At 25.7% G+C, this 17729-nt stretch overlaps 1 protein-coding gene across 1 annotated transcript; it reads left to right on the top strand.

Annotated features, from left to right (window-relative positions):
- Window positions 1-217: 217 nt before the first annotated feature.
- Window positions 218-16902, top strand: LOC140670302 (uncharacterized). The gene is made up of 23 exons (XM_072900863.1): window positions 218-497; window positions 906-1528; window positions 2550-3020; window positions 4753-4936; window positions 5190-5343; window positions 5641-5722; window positions 5851-6245; window positions 6517-6791; window positions 7021-7211; window positions 7355-7672; window positions 7757-7826; window positions 7992-8129; window positions 9802-10427; window positions 11542-12009; window positions 12723-12906; window positions 13157-13310; window positions 13592-13673; window positions 13805-14199; window positions 14421-14695; window positions 14965-15155; window positions 15294-15611; window positions 15696-15765; window positions 15961-16902. Exons 2-23 carry the CDS (start codon window positions 927-929, stop codon window positions 16102-16104), a joined length of 5787 nt encoding a protein of 1928 aa, XP_072756964.1. The 5' UTR covers window positions 218-497; window positions 906-926; the 3' UTR covers window positions 16105-16902.
- Window positions 16903-17729: the final 827 nt, after the last annotated feature.

The following is a 17729-nucleotide window of genomic DNA, read 5'->3' as shown; positions in this document are numbered from 1 at the left end:
ACAATAATCACGTATCAATTATTTCGATTAACAGGCTTATGTAATGTGTTTTATTTCACATTTCACGCTTTGATACTTTGATATGCTGCAAATAATTTTATCTATGCGAATAGAAAAATCTGGGTTTTACATTATAAATGTAAATTTTTAATAATATCGTGGATGTGACGATACTTATACATTATTATGTATATATTATTAAAAATCCTCACATATAAACACACACAGTCATAAATAAGATTCCATAACACTTTAACGGATTTCATAACATTGACTGTCGAGGATCTTAAGAAAAACATTTCTTACACATAACTTTTCCAATTTTTTTACATGACACAACTTGTAACTAGATATAGCTATTATTATTAGTACTTGATCCTTCGATACGGTAAGATCATAGAAGTAACAGATATATTTGGACATTTACAATTTATAACTACAAGCTAATTGTTACGAAAAATTATACATTAGTTGTTAGATACAATTTCAATGTAAAAGTAAGTAAAAAGCATTTATTATTAAAAATATTTATATTTCTCTCGCAAAAGACGTAGAAAAATTGTATGGAAATATTTAAAATGTGCTAAAGTATAAACACATAATGGACAAAATCATTTTTTTTTAAATTATCGAAATCAAATAATGCTTGTTTAATAAAAAAACTATAGTTTCTTTAATAAAATGGAAATTAACGTTAATTTAAAAAAAATGTTTATATTCTTTAAGCATGTTAGGAAATACTATTGGTAGTCGAAAAGTTCATTTGAATAAAGTTTTCAGTTGAAACGTCTTTTACATCTGTTTATCTTTGTTTATATTTATATATAAGAGTCACGAGAGCTTTGATTTAACTTTTGTTTTTATTTTTTATGTTCTTCTTTTCTAACAAAGAAACATTTCCACAGATACTTGAAATAAAAATCGACATGGCATACCTCAAACTGTTATTGAACACTTGTTTAATGATTATCGCTGCAACAACTTTTTTATGGGACAACAATTTGAAGAATAATTTGTACACTGCAATTAATATCAGTTCACAAAGGTCTTTGAGACCTTTGACTTATGAAATTGAAATTTATGACATTGCATATCAAAATGTGGCACCATCTACCGAGGGGAATACCTATGAGGATAGATATATTTATCCAATAAATAAATTAAATATAGAAAAACAGCAAGAAAAAAATGGTTTTTTCTATCACAGCAAATCTACTATGGATGTTTTAATTGATAACCAAACGAAGACAATATGTTTGCACATGTCAAATCTACATATAAACGAATCTCTAACACAGTTAATTTTGGATAATATTGAATATAATCCACAGATTCTTAAACCTATAAAACATTCGTACAACAAGAAAGAGCAAACTGTTGTTCTTCATTTCGCTGATTACATACTTACTCTATTAAATATTAAATCGAATTTTGTCATATGTAAGTTAGTCATAGTAATCCGTGGTAGAATATCTGATAATCAGGAAGGATTCTTTGTAACTTCTTACATAGAAGAAGAAGGTAGACAGTGAGTAAATGTTAAAATATTAAAAATATGTCATATTGTGTTGTATAATTTATAAAACTTATTTATTACAATTCTTTATAAATCATTTTTCTATTATCATTATTGCTATGACACTGAAAGTTTTAACACTTTACATTATGCAAAACTTAATTAAACATTTACATAAATGTTTATTGACATAAGTTTTTTGATGTGTAATTGTAATTTTATATTTGTCTTTCTTCTTCTTTCTCTCTTTCTTTTTAACAGTAATAACTTACTTGTTTTCTTAACAACAATTGCATGCGTTAATGTGACGTAAGAAGAAATTTGTAAATCTTTTTACTTTCATTATACTCTATTCATTACAGTATAAAACTTTTTAAACGTATTAGTTAGAAAAAGTTTTGGTATTCATTAAGGAACATTAATTATTTTATTTATTTTTAATTTTTATAAAAAATCTAAACTAAAATATAAACCTTACTAAAAAATTAACACTTCCAAAATGATGGTATTACTTATTAAAAGAAACAAGTTTATATTAAAGCAAGGTAAATAATAGAAAAACATTTTAATGTGACATAGACATTTATTTCTTTCATATTATTTCTTAAGTAAATATATATTTTCTTTTATGAAAAATCTTATGTAAAATTATAAGAATCGTATAATAATAAAATAAAATATATATAAATAACACAATAAGATAAAATAGCTGCTTATGTTAATATAAACTTTTTTTCAAATTAAGTGATCATCAGTGTTCAAAATTTTTATTTGTTTATTAAGGTTTATATCAGCTTTATAATTATATATATACATATATATATATATGTATATATATAATTATATATATATATATATATATATATATATATATATATATATATATATATATATATATATATATAGTATATGCAAATTTGAAACAAATTTTGCACTGTTCTCCAAATATCGCTTATAAATTATAATTCTTTTTAAATCTTTAACATTTCTATACGAATGATAATTGAAAATTATTTGTGCTAAAATGTTGTAGTTTATTGATGGGAGCTGTTGATTTTCAAATGATTGGTGCCCGACAAGTGTTCCCGCATTGGGATGAAACTACATTAAATATCAAGTTTCTGTTTTACATAAAACATGAAATAAAGTATGCAGCTTTATCAAATGCACCGATCAAAATGTGTACAGATAAACTAGACATTGGCAATATCACATGGACGTGCTTTTACTTAACTGACGAAATGTCTCCTTATTTTGTAACATTTATCGTGTACGAGCTCCCTCTCCTTCGTGAAAAATGTGGAATAGAGATGTTTGGCAGGCAATACATGAAATATGAATTGAAATTTGCATGGGACATCGTTGCAAATGTGACATTTCGATCGGAAGATTTGTTGTACAGCAAACGTAATAAAACGGATTTGCGTATTGCAGATATGAATCATGTTGCAATGCCGGGTTTTCGAGATGAAACCATGGGAAGTTTCAGACTCGTTTATTACAGGTAAACGTATGCCAGTTTTAAAAAGATATATTATTAATATGTTTAAAAATAAAAATGTGTACAGAATCTTAAAAAGTACAGAAATCAAGATGCATACTTTTAGTTTTATAGTGCTTTTATTAAATTATGATATATATGTGTATGTATATATCCCATCCAGCACTCAGTACTTATACAACTATATACAACATATTTATAATTATTTAAATATTTTACATTTATCAAAATAACATATGACAAGCTCTTATAATAAATAACACAAAAAATTCTCAGTTATAATGGCTAGTAAGAGCACAACGCCGTTCTTTGAGCGCACTAATTTATTAAAACAATAAGTCTAAAATTACATAGCACTATGTTGTATAATCGCGAACGTTTCGGTCCACTTTAGGACCCTCTTTAGCGCTAAATTACATGTGTAAAAAACGAGCCAAATAATTTATTAAATTCTATTGTTACATAATCTTATTCAGAAGTCGCGAATATAAAAGTCAAATTTTGTTAGTTCAAAAATTTTTTTCAGTACATGTGATAAAAGCGAAGATGGTAGCATCATAGGTCAAAACAATAATTTAATTCAAGTTGGTAATTGGAGTTGCTGTGTTTCTCCGTTGATTAGTAGGTCAAGGGGAACACAAGTAATAGTGATCGAAAATAAACTCTACTCGATTGACCATCTGCGTTAAAACAAGTTCAAAAAACACAGGTTTAAAAAAAAAAAAAAACCAAAAATGTGAGCCGGTACTGTTACACTTAAAATAATGTTGATGTACCACCTTCGCTTTTATCACATGTACTAAAAAAAATTTTTGAACTAACAAAATTTGACTTTTATATTTGCGACTTCTGAATAAGATTATGTAACAATAGAATTTAATAAATTATTTGGCTCGTTTTTTACACATGTAATTTAGCGCTGAAGAAGGTCCTAAAGTGGACCGAAACGTTCGCGATTATACAACATAGTTCTATGTAATTTTAGACTTATTGTTTTAATAAATTAGTGCGCTCAAAGAACGGCGTTGTGCTCTTACTAGCCATTATAACTGAGAATTTTTTGTGTTATTTATCAAAATGTATTAATGTTGTATTAATATTTTTGTAATATTAAATTAAACAAATCATAAAGATTTATCATAAATATCCTTGCAAATATTTGAGAAATATTAAAAAAAAACTATTACAAATATTTATATTTTTTACTTAATAAGTGTTATATGTAATCGATATTTTTTGATAATATGTTGAATACAGTTTTTAGGATTTATTTGCTGTTAATATACATATATAATATAAAATATATATAAAAAATATTTATACCATATTTAAAAAAAGAAATACAGTCGGATCTCTTATCCTACGACCCTCTTATGCCACGAAACCTCTTATCTTACGACAAAAAATCCTCTCATGCTACGACCGCGAAAGGGGAATTATACCCCCACTCTCAAATTTTTGTCGTAGGATCAGAGGTTTAAGGGGAAGATTCCGGACCGAAAATGTCGTAGGATAAGAGGTCCGACTGTAATATAAATATATATATATATATATATGAATATTTATCAAAAATATCATGTGCAGAGATGCGACACATTTTATTTTAATAGACTTATAAAATAATGTGCATGTGTGTATACTTAAATTTCCATCATATGCATATCACATCAGATTAAACTCTATCCTTACATAATAAAATCTTTTGACAAAACCGGATTATTTTATTATTTTTTAGTGAAGCAGATATAACGTACGATAAAGCGTTAGATCCTATTGCGTGCAAAATAAAGATAGCGCAAATAGTAGCACGTAAAATGGTACTTCTATTGTTTGAAAATATGGTTTCTCTACCTTCCTGGTCTCACCTGTGGTTAAGTGAGGGTATTGCTACGTTTATGGGAACGTATATTGCTGATCAGGTTACTTCTTTATATATCTCTTACATTGTTTTGCGTTTGCAGTTGCAGTTAATATAAATATTTGTTAATATTATGAGAAAAACATGCAAAAAAATTTCTAAAGTTTTAGAAATTATTTCTGTACAAGCAAAATAATTATTCTCATTTTCTAAATATATTTGTTTTTCTCTTCTAGACTTTTCCAATTTTCTTTTTAAAATCTTAGGTATAAAATAATGATCAGCCAGATAACATAAACATTTTTATACTTTAGGTTATTCCCGATTTTCGGATGATGGATTTATTTGTAGTACAAACTCAACACGAATCGCTCCGTTTGAATACTTATTATGACGTACCTCTTATAGAAGAGAACAATACAATCTCTGAAATTAAGCCTCTTTTATCTTTACCTCGTTATCTTAAAGGTAAGATATATATATATATATATATATATTTGATGAAAAAGAAATATCATTGAATTAATTATTTGAGATCGCCTGAATATTAATATCATAAAAATATGTAGATAGTTAACGCGTTTAACATATTTAATTTATATATTAACTTTACCACAATAATTAGAAAGCACGCATAATTGAATGCAAAATTTCTTTCTTCTATAAAATTAATTATACATTTTGCAAATTTACATAAATCAAAATTGCAATAAATTTATATTTTAAAGTATGTTTATTCATTCCTCACTATATGAATTGTTACAGCGCCAGTTTTCATGCGTATGTTGCAACATGTAATGACAAACGACAGCTATTTGTACGGTCTTAACTCATATTTAGGTTTACAGTAAGTAATAATTGTGTAACATGTTAATTACGTGCATACAGATACAAAAATAACTGAGTTTCATAACATTAATGTACGAATAAATTAAATAATAACTTTTCTGATATAAAATTTATTAAATTTCACAGATTTAATATAGTTAAAGATCGTAGTCCAAACATTTCTAAATTGATTTTCGACAATTTCTGGATCGCTATTAGAACATCTCTAGAAACACATGGATACGAGGCTGACTTAAAAGAGAAGTTCGAGAACTGGATGGTGCAAGGGCACTATCCTGTACTGAATACGGAACGTGGCTATAATGAAAAGGATAAGAACTACGTCCTAATAAAATTGTCGCATAAAGATTCTAATAAATCATATCTGAATAAGTGGTGGATACCCGTAACGTATGCCACGAAGACAAAGCCTGATTTTACAAAAACTTGTCCTGATAAGTGGTTAAAGCCGCAGATACCATTTTTCAAGGTTCCTTTGGTTGCTAAAGATGAGTGGATCGTAGTAAACATACAACAAGCTGGTGAATATTGAACGACAATTTTATATTATCTTTTACTTTGTTATGTCTATTAGACATAATTTTATATATTTGTATTATACATATATATATATATATATATATTATTTATTAAAACTTTATCCAATGCGATATTTTATATCTATAATCCATTTACTCTTGCATTTCTTTTTAATATGAATAATGTTTGATAATAAATATATAACAACATTCTTTTTCGATGAATTCAAACCAGAAGATCTAATAATTGATACACACATTTTTTATACAACAGGATATTATCGCGTCCAATACGATCAGAAGAATTGGCAATTAATTGCGGATTATTTGAGATTTGAAAATCACACCCGCATCCATGTTCTCAATCGTGCTCAAATTATTGATGATTCATTTTACTTTCTGTCAACAAATCAAATCAGTTTTTCCTTATTCAAGAATCTGACTTCCTATCTTTCGAAAGAAACCGATTATATAGCATGGTATCCCATGTTTAAAATTTTTGAACAGATATCCGGGTTTTTACCATATCAAGAAAGTGCGCAAATCAAGGTAAATGATAATAGATCTTAATAATAACAAGTGCTACAAATTTGATTCCTGTAATAATCAATTATAAAATATTAAGTTTAAAAAGATTATACAAAATTATAATTTTCAAATTTCATTATTTTATATGCCACAAATAAAAAGATAATAGATTAAATTAAAAAATTATGATATAAATATATATATATATATATATTATGTATATATATAATTCTCATTTGTTGATTTTTAGAAACATATGTTGATGATCTTAGACGGACTTCTTGACAAAATAGGATACAAAGAAATTTCTTCCGAGAATGCTCTTACTGTATGTTTAAGACAAGAAGCAGCAAAATGGGCATGTACTTTTGGATCTTCTGTATGCAAAATAAGAGCTAATGAAGCATTGATCGAGCATGTTTTTGATTCTGTAAAGCTAAAGTAAATATTTTAATTTTAAATTTTTTGATAATCATATATTTTTTCTCATGATACTTTATAAAATTTGATGCAGATTATAATTTAAGGGCGGGGAGACAAGAATTTTCATAGCAAATTTTTATTTCTGCTTCTTGATATCGTAGTTCTTTGCCGGGATGGCAGCATTGGAAATACTGTAGAGGTTTAATGATAGCGAAAATGTCTGTTTGGAAAAAAATGTTAGCTTTATATTATATAACATTTAATAAGACCATCTTAGAATTTTTGACTTGTTCTGAAGACTTCGTTATCACCGTGAAGTATGTAAGACTTATCTGGCCGGTAGACGAAAGGTTGTCCTTTGGCAAATCCTTACCAAATATTGTCCGGATTAATATTTTTCATTCCTTAATTGCAAAACTAGGAAAGCATAATTTAATGCTTGATCTTTTTTTAAATCATTTTTACTTCATAAAATTTAGGTAATGAAATTATTTCTCATAAACAGTTACTATATGTAATCATCAAAGTTTGTTATGTATTAAGTAAATTTATTATTTTTTCAGAGAAATCAGTACGAGTATGATATTAACAAATATTATTAACCATGTGTATTCTGAGAAACAAATTTCTAAGGTAATTCATACTAAATTTGAGCTCGTACACACACACGCACACACATAACACACACACTATATTCAATTATTAGTCATTGTTGCATTTACATATTATAATATATATATATACAATACAATACATGTATAAGAATATCTGTAACGGTGTTGAAATCATTTGTTTCAGATAAGAAACTTTTTGTACAATAATTCCCAGAATATTTTATACATTTCTGCACTCCAACGGAAATTAGAAATACGTTTATCTGAAATTAAGAGGCAAACTCACTATTTTCAAGGCTTTCTAATAGAAAAAGATAAAAACTAGAGGAGTTAATCAAAACACGGACATTATTGAGTCAGAACATTGAGTAAAAAATTATATATTTTTATCCACATATAATAGTAACATTATTTTCATGAATTATATGAATAAATTTTTGTTATCTTGTATTTTCGAGTATCATCTATTTCGAATATAATTACAATTAGTAATTTATTGTTAATAATTTTTTATTATATAGTTTTCATCAATCATAAACGGCTACAAAATGTACATTTAATTTATTAGCACATTATTATTTAGAACATAAAGGATGAAAATATAAGCTCTATAGATTATAAAATAAATATAAGTAACTAAAAAAAATTTATATCTTATATTTTTATTTAAATCATAAATTTAATTATAATTTTAAAATATGGATTTTGAAATTATAAATTTAATTTATCAGCATATTAGTTCACAAGTTTTCAAAAATCTAATTGTAAGAAAAATAGTTTAATATTACATAATATAATTTTTAACAGTATTACAGAAAAATTGGTTTTATTATTTTGTGTGTATATAAATGTACTGGATATTATTTACGCACTCGAGTGTGATGCGTGCATGTGCTGCATTATTTCTAACGGCAGAAACAAATAGGAGACGCATTATATACGTTCATGTTTGATAATAAAAGACATATATGTCGAGTACGATTTAATTTATTGGTTATCTAACTGATGAGAAGAAGTGGAATCAAAATGTCTAGATAATTAACTTATTAATTATGATTTTTTTATTTATTTTTATTTCTTGCGTTTAAGATTTTACGCTGGTTCATATTAGCCCACCATTTCCTTAAGTTATTTTTAAATTATTTTAAAAAAATTAATAATCTCATATCAATTATTTCGATTAATAATATACGCTCATGCTTCAATGTGTTGCATTTTAAATTTCTTTAGTTAATACTTTGTGGTAATGTAAATAATTTTCATGTATACGAATAGAAAATATATATTTCATAATATAAATATAAGATTTTAATAATATTGTGTGGCCGTGAAGATATTTATATATATTATTAAAAATTCTTTTACACAGTTATAGGATAAGGTTCTATAACGCTCTATTGACGGTGAAGTGAAAGACTTTTTATATGTGACCTTTCACCTTTCAAACTTTGTTTACATGACATATATGTACTTGTAACTAGACATAGCTATTGTTATTAGTTCTTGCTGATTTCTCAATATGGTAAGATCGTTTTTTACATTTATAACTACAAGCTAATTGTTACAAAAAAGTTATACATTAATTGGTGGATACATATAAAGTAAGTCTTTTGAAAAATAACTTATATTTCTATTTAAATAAAAGTAGAAAAATTGTGTGAAAATATTTTAAACATACTAAAGTATAAATACATAATGAACATCTTCTTCCTTATAATTATCGAAATCAAATAATATTAATAGCAAACTACAGTTTTTTAATAAAATGGAAATTAACGTTAATTTAAAAAAAATGTTTATATTCTTTAAGCATGTTAGGAAATACTATTGGTATTTCAGTCGAAAAGCATTCGAATAAAGTTTTTAGTTGAAACGTCTTTTACATCTGTTTATCTTTGTTTACATTTATATATAAAAGTCACGAGAGCTTTGATATGAATTTTGCTTCTATTTTTTACATAATCCTCTCTTCTAATAAAGAAACATTTCCACAGACACTTGAAACAAAAATTGACATGGCATACCTCAAACTGTTATTAAACACTTGTTTAATAATCACCGCTACAATGGCTTTTTTATCTGACAACGATTCAAAGAATAATTCAAGTACTGCAATTAATATCAATTTACAAAGGTCTTTGAGACCTTTGACTTATGAAATTGAAATTTATGACATTGCATATCAAAATGTGACACCATCTACCGAGGGGAATACCTATGAGGATAGAGTTATTTATCTAATGAATAAATCAAATATAGAAAAACAGCAAGAAAAAAGTGGTTTTGTCTATCACAGCAAATTTACTATGGATGTTCTAATTGATAACCAAACGAAGACAATATGTTTGCACATGTCAAATCTGCATATAAACGAATCTCTAACACAGTTAATATTTATAGATAATATTAAAAGTATTAGACAAATTCTTAAACCAATAAAACATTTATACAACGAGAAAGAGCAAACTGTTGTTCTTCATTTCGCTGATTACATACTTACTCTATTAAATATTAAATCGAATTTTGTCATATGTAAGTTAGTCATAGTAATCCGTGGTAGAATATCTGACAATCAGGAAGGATTCTTTGTAACTTCTTACATAGAAGAAGAAGGTAGACAGTGAGTAAATGTTAAAATATTAAAAATATGTCATATTGTGTTGTATAATTTATAAAACTTATTTATTACAATTCTTTATAAATCATTTTTCTATTATCACTATTGCTATGACACTGAAAGTTTTAACACTTTACATTATGCAAAACTTAATTAAACATTTACATAAATGTTTATTGACATAAGTTTTTTGATGTGTAATTGTAATTTTATATTTGTCTTTCTTCCTCTTTCTCTCTTTCTTTTTAACAGTAATAACTAACTTGTTTTCTTAACAACAATTGCATACGTTAATGTGATATAAGAAGAAATTTGTAAATCTTTTTGCTTTTATTATATTCTATTCATTATAGTATAAAACTTTTTAAACGTATTAGTTAGAAAAAGTTTTGGTATTCATTAAAGAACGTTAATTATTTTATTTATTTTCAATTCTTATAAAAAATCTAAACTAAAATATATACTTTACTAAAAAATTAACACTTCAAAAAATGATGGTATTACTTATTAAAAGAAACAAGTTTATATTAAAGCAAGGTCAATATTAAGAAGACATTTTAATGTGGCAGACACATTCTTTCATATTATTTCTTAAATAAATATATTTTTTTTTTTTTGAAAAATCTTATGTAAAATTATTAGAATCGTAATAATAAAATCGTATAATAATAAAACAAGAAATATATAAATAACATACTAATATAAAATAGTTGTTTATGTTAATATACAAACTTTTTTCTTTCAAAAAAAGTGATATCAATATTTGAAGTATTAATTTGTTTAATAATTTATATCAGCTTTTGAATATTATATAAATATATATATATATATATATATATATATATATATATTGTATATGCTATTTTGAAATTTACACTGTTCTCGAAATATCTCCTATAAATTATAATTCTTTTTCAATCTTTGACATTTTCTATACCAATGATAATTTAAAATTGTCTAAACTGGGTACTTCCGCATGGATGCCGCGTGATTGAACAGCGTAATGCGGACGTTATAATAGCCCTTGTCGCGATTGAGGTTGTTAGGATTCCTTTAGATGGCCGCGAAAGCCTCAAGACTAGAATAATTGAAAATTATTTATGCTAAAATGTTGCAGTTTGTTGATGGGAGCTGTTGATTTTCAAGTGATTGGTGCCCGACAAGTGCTCCCATATTGGAAGGAAACTACATTAAATATCACGTTTCTGCTTTACATAGAACGTGAACAAAAATATACAGTTTTATCAAATGCACCAATCGAACCGTGTATAGATAAACAAGACTTTGGCAATATAACATGGACATGCTTTCACTTAACTGACGAAATAACTCCTTATTTCATTTTTATCGTGTCCGAGCTCCCTCTCCTTTCACGGAATTATGGAGTAAATATGTGGGGCAGACAATACGTGATACATGAATTGAAATTTGCATGGGACATCGTTGCAAGTGTGAGACTTCGCTCGAAAGATATGTTGTACAGTAAACGTAATGAAACATATGTACGTATTTTAGATATGAACCATGTTGCAATACCGGGTTTTCGAGATGAAGACATGGGAAGTTCCAGACTCGTTTATTACAGGTAAACGCATGTGTAATTTTAAAAGAATATATTATTAATATTATCAATATATTTAAAAATAACAATGTTTAGAATCTTAAAAATTATAGATATCAAGATGTATATTTTTATATTTATATTGCTTTTATTAAATGGTGAGATATATGTTTATGTGTATATCCTATCCAGCACTCAGTACTTATAAGATATATACAATATTTATAATTATTTGAATATTTTACATTTATCAAAGTATTTCATAAATATTTTTGTAATCTTAAATTAAACAGAGAAAAGTGTATTGCAAAGTCTCCTAGCTAATATTTCAGAGATATTTAAAAAATATTATTAGAAATATATTTATATTTTTTTATTTACCATAACCATTACATAAAATGTTTAGTTTATATATATTTTTTAATAATATGTTGAATACAGATTCGGTAACTTTTCTTATAAATATATAAAAAATGTATAAAATATTTATATAATATTTAAAAAGAAAACAGTAAAAATATATAATAATAATATTTATAAATATATCGTGTGTTATCTGAAATGCGACACATTTTATTTTAATAGACTTATGGAATAATATGTATGTGCATGTATGTATATACACTTAGGTATATCATACCATTTTCATCATATAAACTTTCAATTATCAAATTAAACTTTATACTAAATAATTATAATAAAGTCTTTTGACAAAATTGAATTTTATTATTTTTCAGTGAAGCAGCTATAATCTATGATGAAAAGGTAGACCCTATTGCGTGTAAAATAAGGATGGCGCAAATAGTAGCACGTAAAACGGTACTTGTATTGTTTGGTAATATGTTCCCTCTATCTTCCTGGCTTCATCAGTGGTTAAATGAGGGTATTGTTACGTTTATGGGAACGTATATTGCTGATCAGGTTAGGTTTTTTATATATCGCTTGCATTGTTTTGCATTTGCAGTTGCAGTTAAAATAAATATTTGTTGATATTATGAGAAAAACATGTAAAAAAATTTCTAAAGTTTTAGAAATTATTTCCATACAAGCAAAATAATTATTCTCCCTTTCTATATTTGTCTTTCTCTTCTAGACTTTTCTAATTTTCTATTTAAAATCTGAGGTATAAAATAATGATCAGCCAGATAACATAAACATTTTTATACTTCAGGTTATTCCCGATTATCGGATGATGAATTTATTTGTAGTACAGACTCAACACGAATCGCTCCGTTTGAATACTTATTATGACGTACCTCTTATAGAAGAGAACAATACAATCTCTGAAATTAAGTCACTTTCATCTTTACGTCGTTATCTTAAAGGTAAGGTAATACGACGAAAAAAAATATTATTGAAATTAATTACTTGAAATCCTTTGAACGTTAATAAAAGATATCAGACAGTTAACGCGTTTAACAAATTAATATATACATTAACTTTGCCACAATAATGAGAAAGCACACATAAAACTGACACATAAAATTTACTTTTTTCTACAAAATTAATTATACATTTAGGCAAATTTACATAAGTGAACATTGTAATAAATTTATATTTTATTCAAAGTATGTTTATTCAATCCTCATTATATGAATTGTTATAGCTCCGGTCTTCATGCGTATGTTACAACATGTAATGACAAACGAAAGCTTTTTGTTAGGTCTTAACTCATATTTAGATTTACAGTAAGTAATAATTTTGTTAACATGTTAGTTACATGCATACAGATTCAAAAACAACTGAAAGTTTTATAACATTAATGCACGAATAAATTAAATAATAACTTTTCTGATATAAAATTTATTAAATTTCACAGATTTAATATAGTTAAAGATCGTAGTCCAGACATTTCTAAATTGATTTTCGACAATTTCTGGATCGCTATTAAAACATCTCTAGAAACGCATGGATACGAAGCTAACTTGAAAGAGAAGTTCGATAACTGGATGGTACATGGGCATTATCCTGTAGTGAACATAAAACGTCATTATAATGAAGAGAATAACAGCTACGTTACAATAAAATTGTCGCATAAAGGTTCTAATGAATTATACCTGAATAAGTGGTGGATACCCGTAACGTATGCCACGAAGACAAAGCCTGATTTTACAAAAACTTGTCCTGATAACTGGTTAAAACCGCAGACATCGTTGTTAAAAGTTCCTTTAGTTGCTAAAGATGAGTGGATCATAGTAAACATACAACAAACTGGTGAATAATAATTGATAATTTTATATTATCTTTTACTTTGTTATGTCTATTCTAAATCTAATTATCTTGCTTTATCTTGCATCTAATAATCCATAACTTTGGTATTTTTTTATAATATATACAATTTTTGATAATCGATCTTTAAAGTAATATGTTTTTTCAATGAATTTAAATCAAAATATCTACTAATTCAATATACTCGAATATTTATTGTGCAACAGGTTATTATCGCGTCAAATATGATAAGGAAAATTGGCGATTAATCGCGAATTACTTGAGATTTGAAAATCATACCCGTATCCATGTTCTTAATCGTGCTCAAATTATTGATGATTCATTTCACTTTTTGTCGAAAAATCAACTCAGTTTTCACATGTTCAAGAAACTTACTGCTTATCTTTCTAACGAAACCGATTACATAGCGTGGTACCCTATGTTTAAAATTTTTGAACAGATATCCGGGTTTTTACCACATCAAGAAAGTGCGCAAATCAAGGTAAATGATAATAGATCTTAATAATAACAAGTGCTACAAATTTGATTCCTGTAATAATCAATTATAAAATATTAAGTTTAAAAAGATTATACAAAATTATAATTTTCAAATTTCATTATTTTATATGCCACAAATAAAAAGATAATAGATTAAATTAAAAAATTATGATATAAATATATATATATATATTATGTATATATATATATATATATATATATATATATATATATATATATATATATATTTAATTCTCAGTTGTTGATTTTTAGAAACATATGTTAAAAATCTTAGACGGACTTCTTGAAAAGATAGGATATGAAGAAATTTTTTCCGAGAATGCTCTTACTGTATGTTTAAGACAAGAAGCAGCAAAATGGGCATGTATTTTTGGATCTTCTGTATGCAAAAAGAGAGCTAATGAAGCATTGATCAAGCATATTTTTGATTCTGTGAAGCTGAAGTAAATATTTTAATTTTAAATTTTTTGATAATCATATATTTTTTCTCATGATACTTTATATAATATGTCCGAGATTATAATTTAAGGGAAACAAGAATTTTCATAGCAAACTTTTATTCTTACTTTTTGATATCGTAGTTTCTTGCCGGGATGGCAGCATTGGACATACTGTAGAGGTTTGATGGAAGCGAATAAATCTTTTTGGGATAAAATGTTAGGTTTATATATTACAACACTTAATAAGGCAATCTTAGAATTTTTGACTTGTTCTGAAGACCTCGCTATCACTAAGCAATATTTCCAATCATTGTCGATAGCACAGAAAAGTTTGATCTCTGACAAATACTTACCAAACATTATTCATATTAATATTTTACACTCCCTTATTGCAAGACGAGCAAAGGATAATTTAGTGCTTGATTTTCTTTTAAATCATTTTTACTCAATCAAACCTAAGTAATGAAACTTTTTCTTATAAACAGTTACTATATGTAATCATCAAAGTTTGTTATGTATTAAGTAAATTTATTATTTTTTCAGAGAAATCAGTACGATTGTAATATTAACAAATATTATTAACCATGTGTATTCTAGAGAACAAATTTATAAGGTAAGTCATACTAAATTTGAGCCTATACATACACACACCGCACACACATACACTGTATTCAATTATTAGTCATTGTTGCATTAACATATTATAATATATATATATATATATATATATATATATATATATATATATATATACAATACAATACATGTATAAGAATATCTGTAACGGTGTTGAAATCATTTGTTTCAGATAAGAAACTTTATCTACTATAATTCCCAGAAATTAATTTCATACATTTCTGCACTCAAACAGAAAGTCCACATACGTTTATCCGAAATTGAGAGGCAGACTCACTATTTTCAAGGTTTTTTAATAAGAAAAAGTAAAAGTTAGAGAAGCTTATCAAAACTCAATAATGTTCGAGTTCGAGTTAGAACAATGTGTGAAACTAATATATTTTTATTCATATATAGTAATAATATTATTTTCATACATATTAAACGAATAAATTTTTGTATGTTATCTTGTATTTTCAACTATACTTAGCTAATTATTATTACTTATTTTTTTATTTTGTTGTGTTTTCAATACAATAGCTTTCATCAATCAAAGATGACTACAAAATGTAAATTTAACTTTTTAGGATATTAATTTAGAAAATAATAAAACATGAAAATATAAGATATATAGATTATATAATAAAATGATATAAATAATTATGAAAAAATAAAAATATAAATAGGACAGTAACATTCTGACTCAACTGCGCTATTGTCCATCATTTCTGTAAAAAATGTGCCGCTCTATTACTTGACTATGATTCAACCGGTATTGACTTGAAGTCATCAATAAAGGACACATTTAATACTTCTTCGTGGCTTATCAACCATGCTTGATTGTATAGATTAACAATTATACATTTTGACAACTATAACTTTAAGCGCCGTTCTCTGACCGCAACATCAAGTTATAACTCTGTTTACTGCGTTCCAAATAGTTTAGCTAAATTAAAATGAATCCTATAATTTATCTTTTTATTATGACTATTATATTGCGTTGAAGAAGGCTCAAATCGGGGAGCCCGAAACGTTCGCGAATTTCAAGATTTTTTATAATTTTTATTATGTTTTGTACTAATTATCTTCACATTTATATCTTAAAATTTTGAATTATACGATTTGTTGTTTCTAATTGTCTATTTTAATTTATTTTGTTTCGTGCCCTTGCTCTCTACAGCAGTTATTGTATCATTTATTATTATTTATGAGAGAGCGATTCTTAACGGTTTTTTTTAAATATAAAATTTATATTTTATATTTTTATTTAAATTATAAATTTAATTATATGTTTTTTAATTATAAATAAAACTCATCAGCATATTAATTTACAAGTTTTCAAAAATCTAATTGTAAAAAAAATACTTAATTTTATATAATATAATTTTTAACAGTATTACAGAAAAATTAGTTTTATTATTTTGTGTATATAAATGTACTGGATATTATTTACGCATTCGATTGTGATGCGTGTATGTGCTGCACTATTTTTAACGGCAGGAACAAGTAGAAGACGCATTTATTATATGCGTTTACGTAAAATATAATAAAGAGTAGAAGACATGCATATGTCAAGTATAATTTAATTTATGGGTTATCTAATTGATGAGCAGATCGGAAGTGGAATCGAAATGTCTATATAGTAAACTTATTTAATTATAATAATTCTCTTTATTTATTTATTTATATTTTATATTGCGTTTAAGATTTTAGGCTGGCTGGTATTAGCTTTTCCTTAAGTTTCATCATAAATTATTAAAGTTTATCTTTAAGTTAATCATAAATTATTAAAAAAAAATTAATAATCTCATATCAGTTATTTCGATTAATACGCTTATGCGGCAATGTGTTCCATTTCAAATTTCTTTAATAATACTTTGTGGTACTGTAAATAATTTTTATCTTTACAAATAGAAAAAAAGTATTTTCATAATATAAATATAAAATTTTAATAATATTGTG

The sequence above is a fragment of the Anoplolepis gracilipes genome, chromosome 10 (genome assembly GCF_047496725.1).
Source record: "Anoplolepis gracilipes chromosome 10, ASM4749672v1, whole genome shotgun sequence".
Taxonomy (NCBI): domain Eukaryota; kingdom Metazoa; phylum Arthropoda; class Insecta; order Hymenoptera; family Formicidae; genus Anoplolepis; species Anoplolepis gracilipes.
This window is presented reverse-complemented; position numbering and strand designations above follow the sequence as displayed.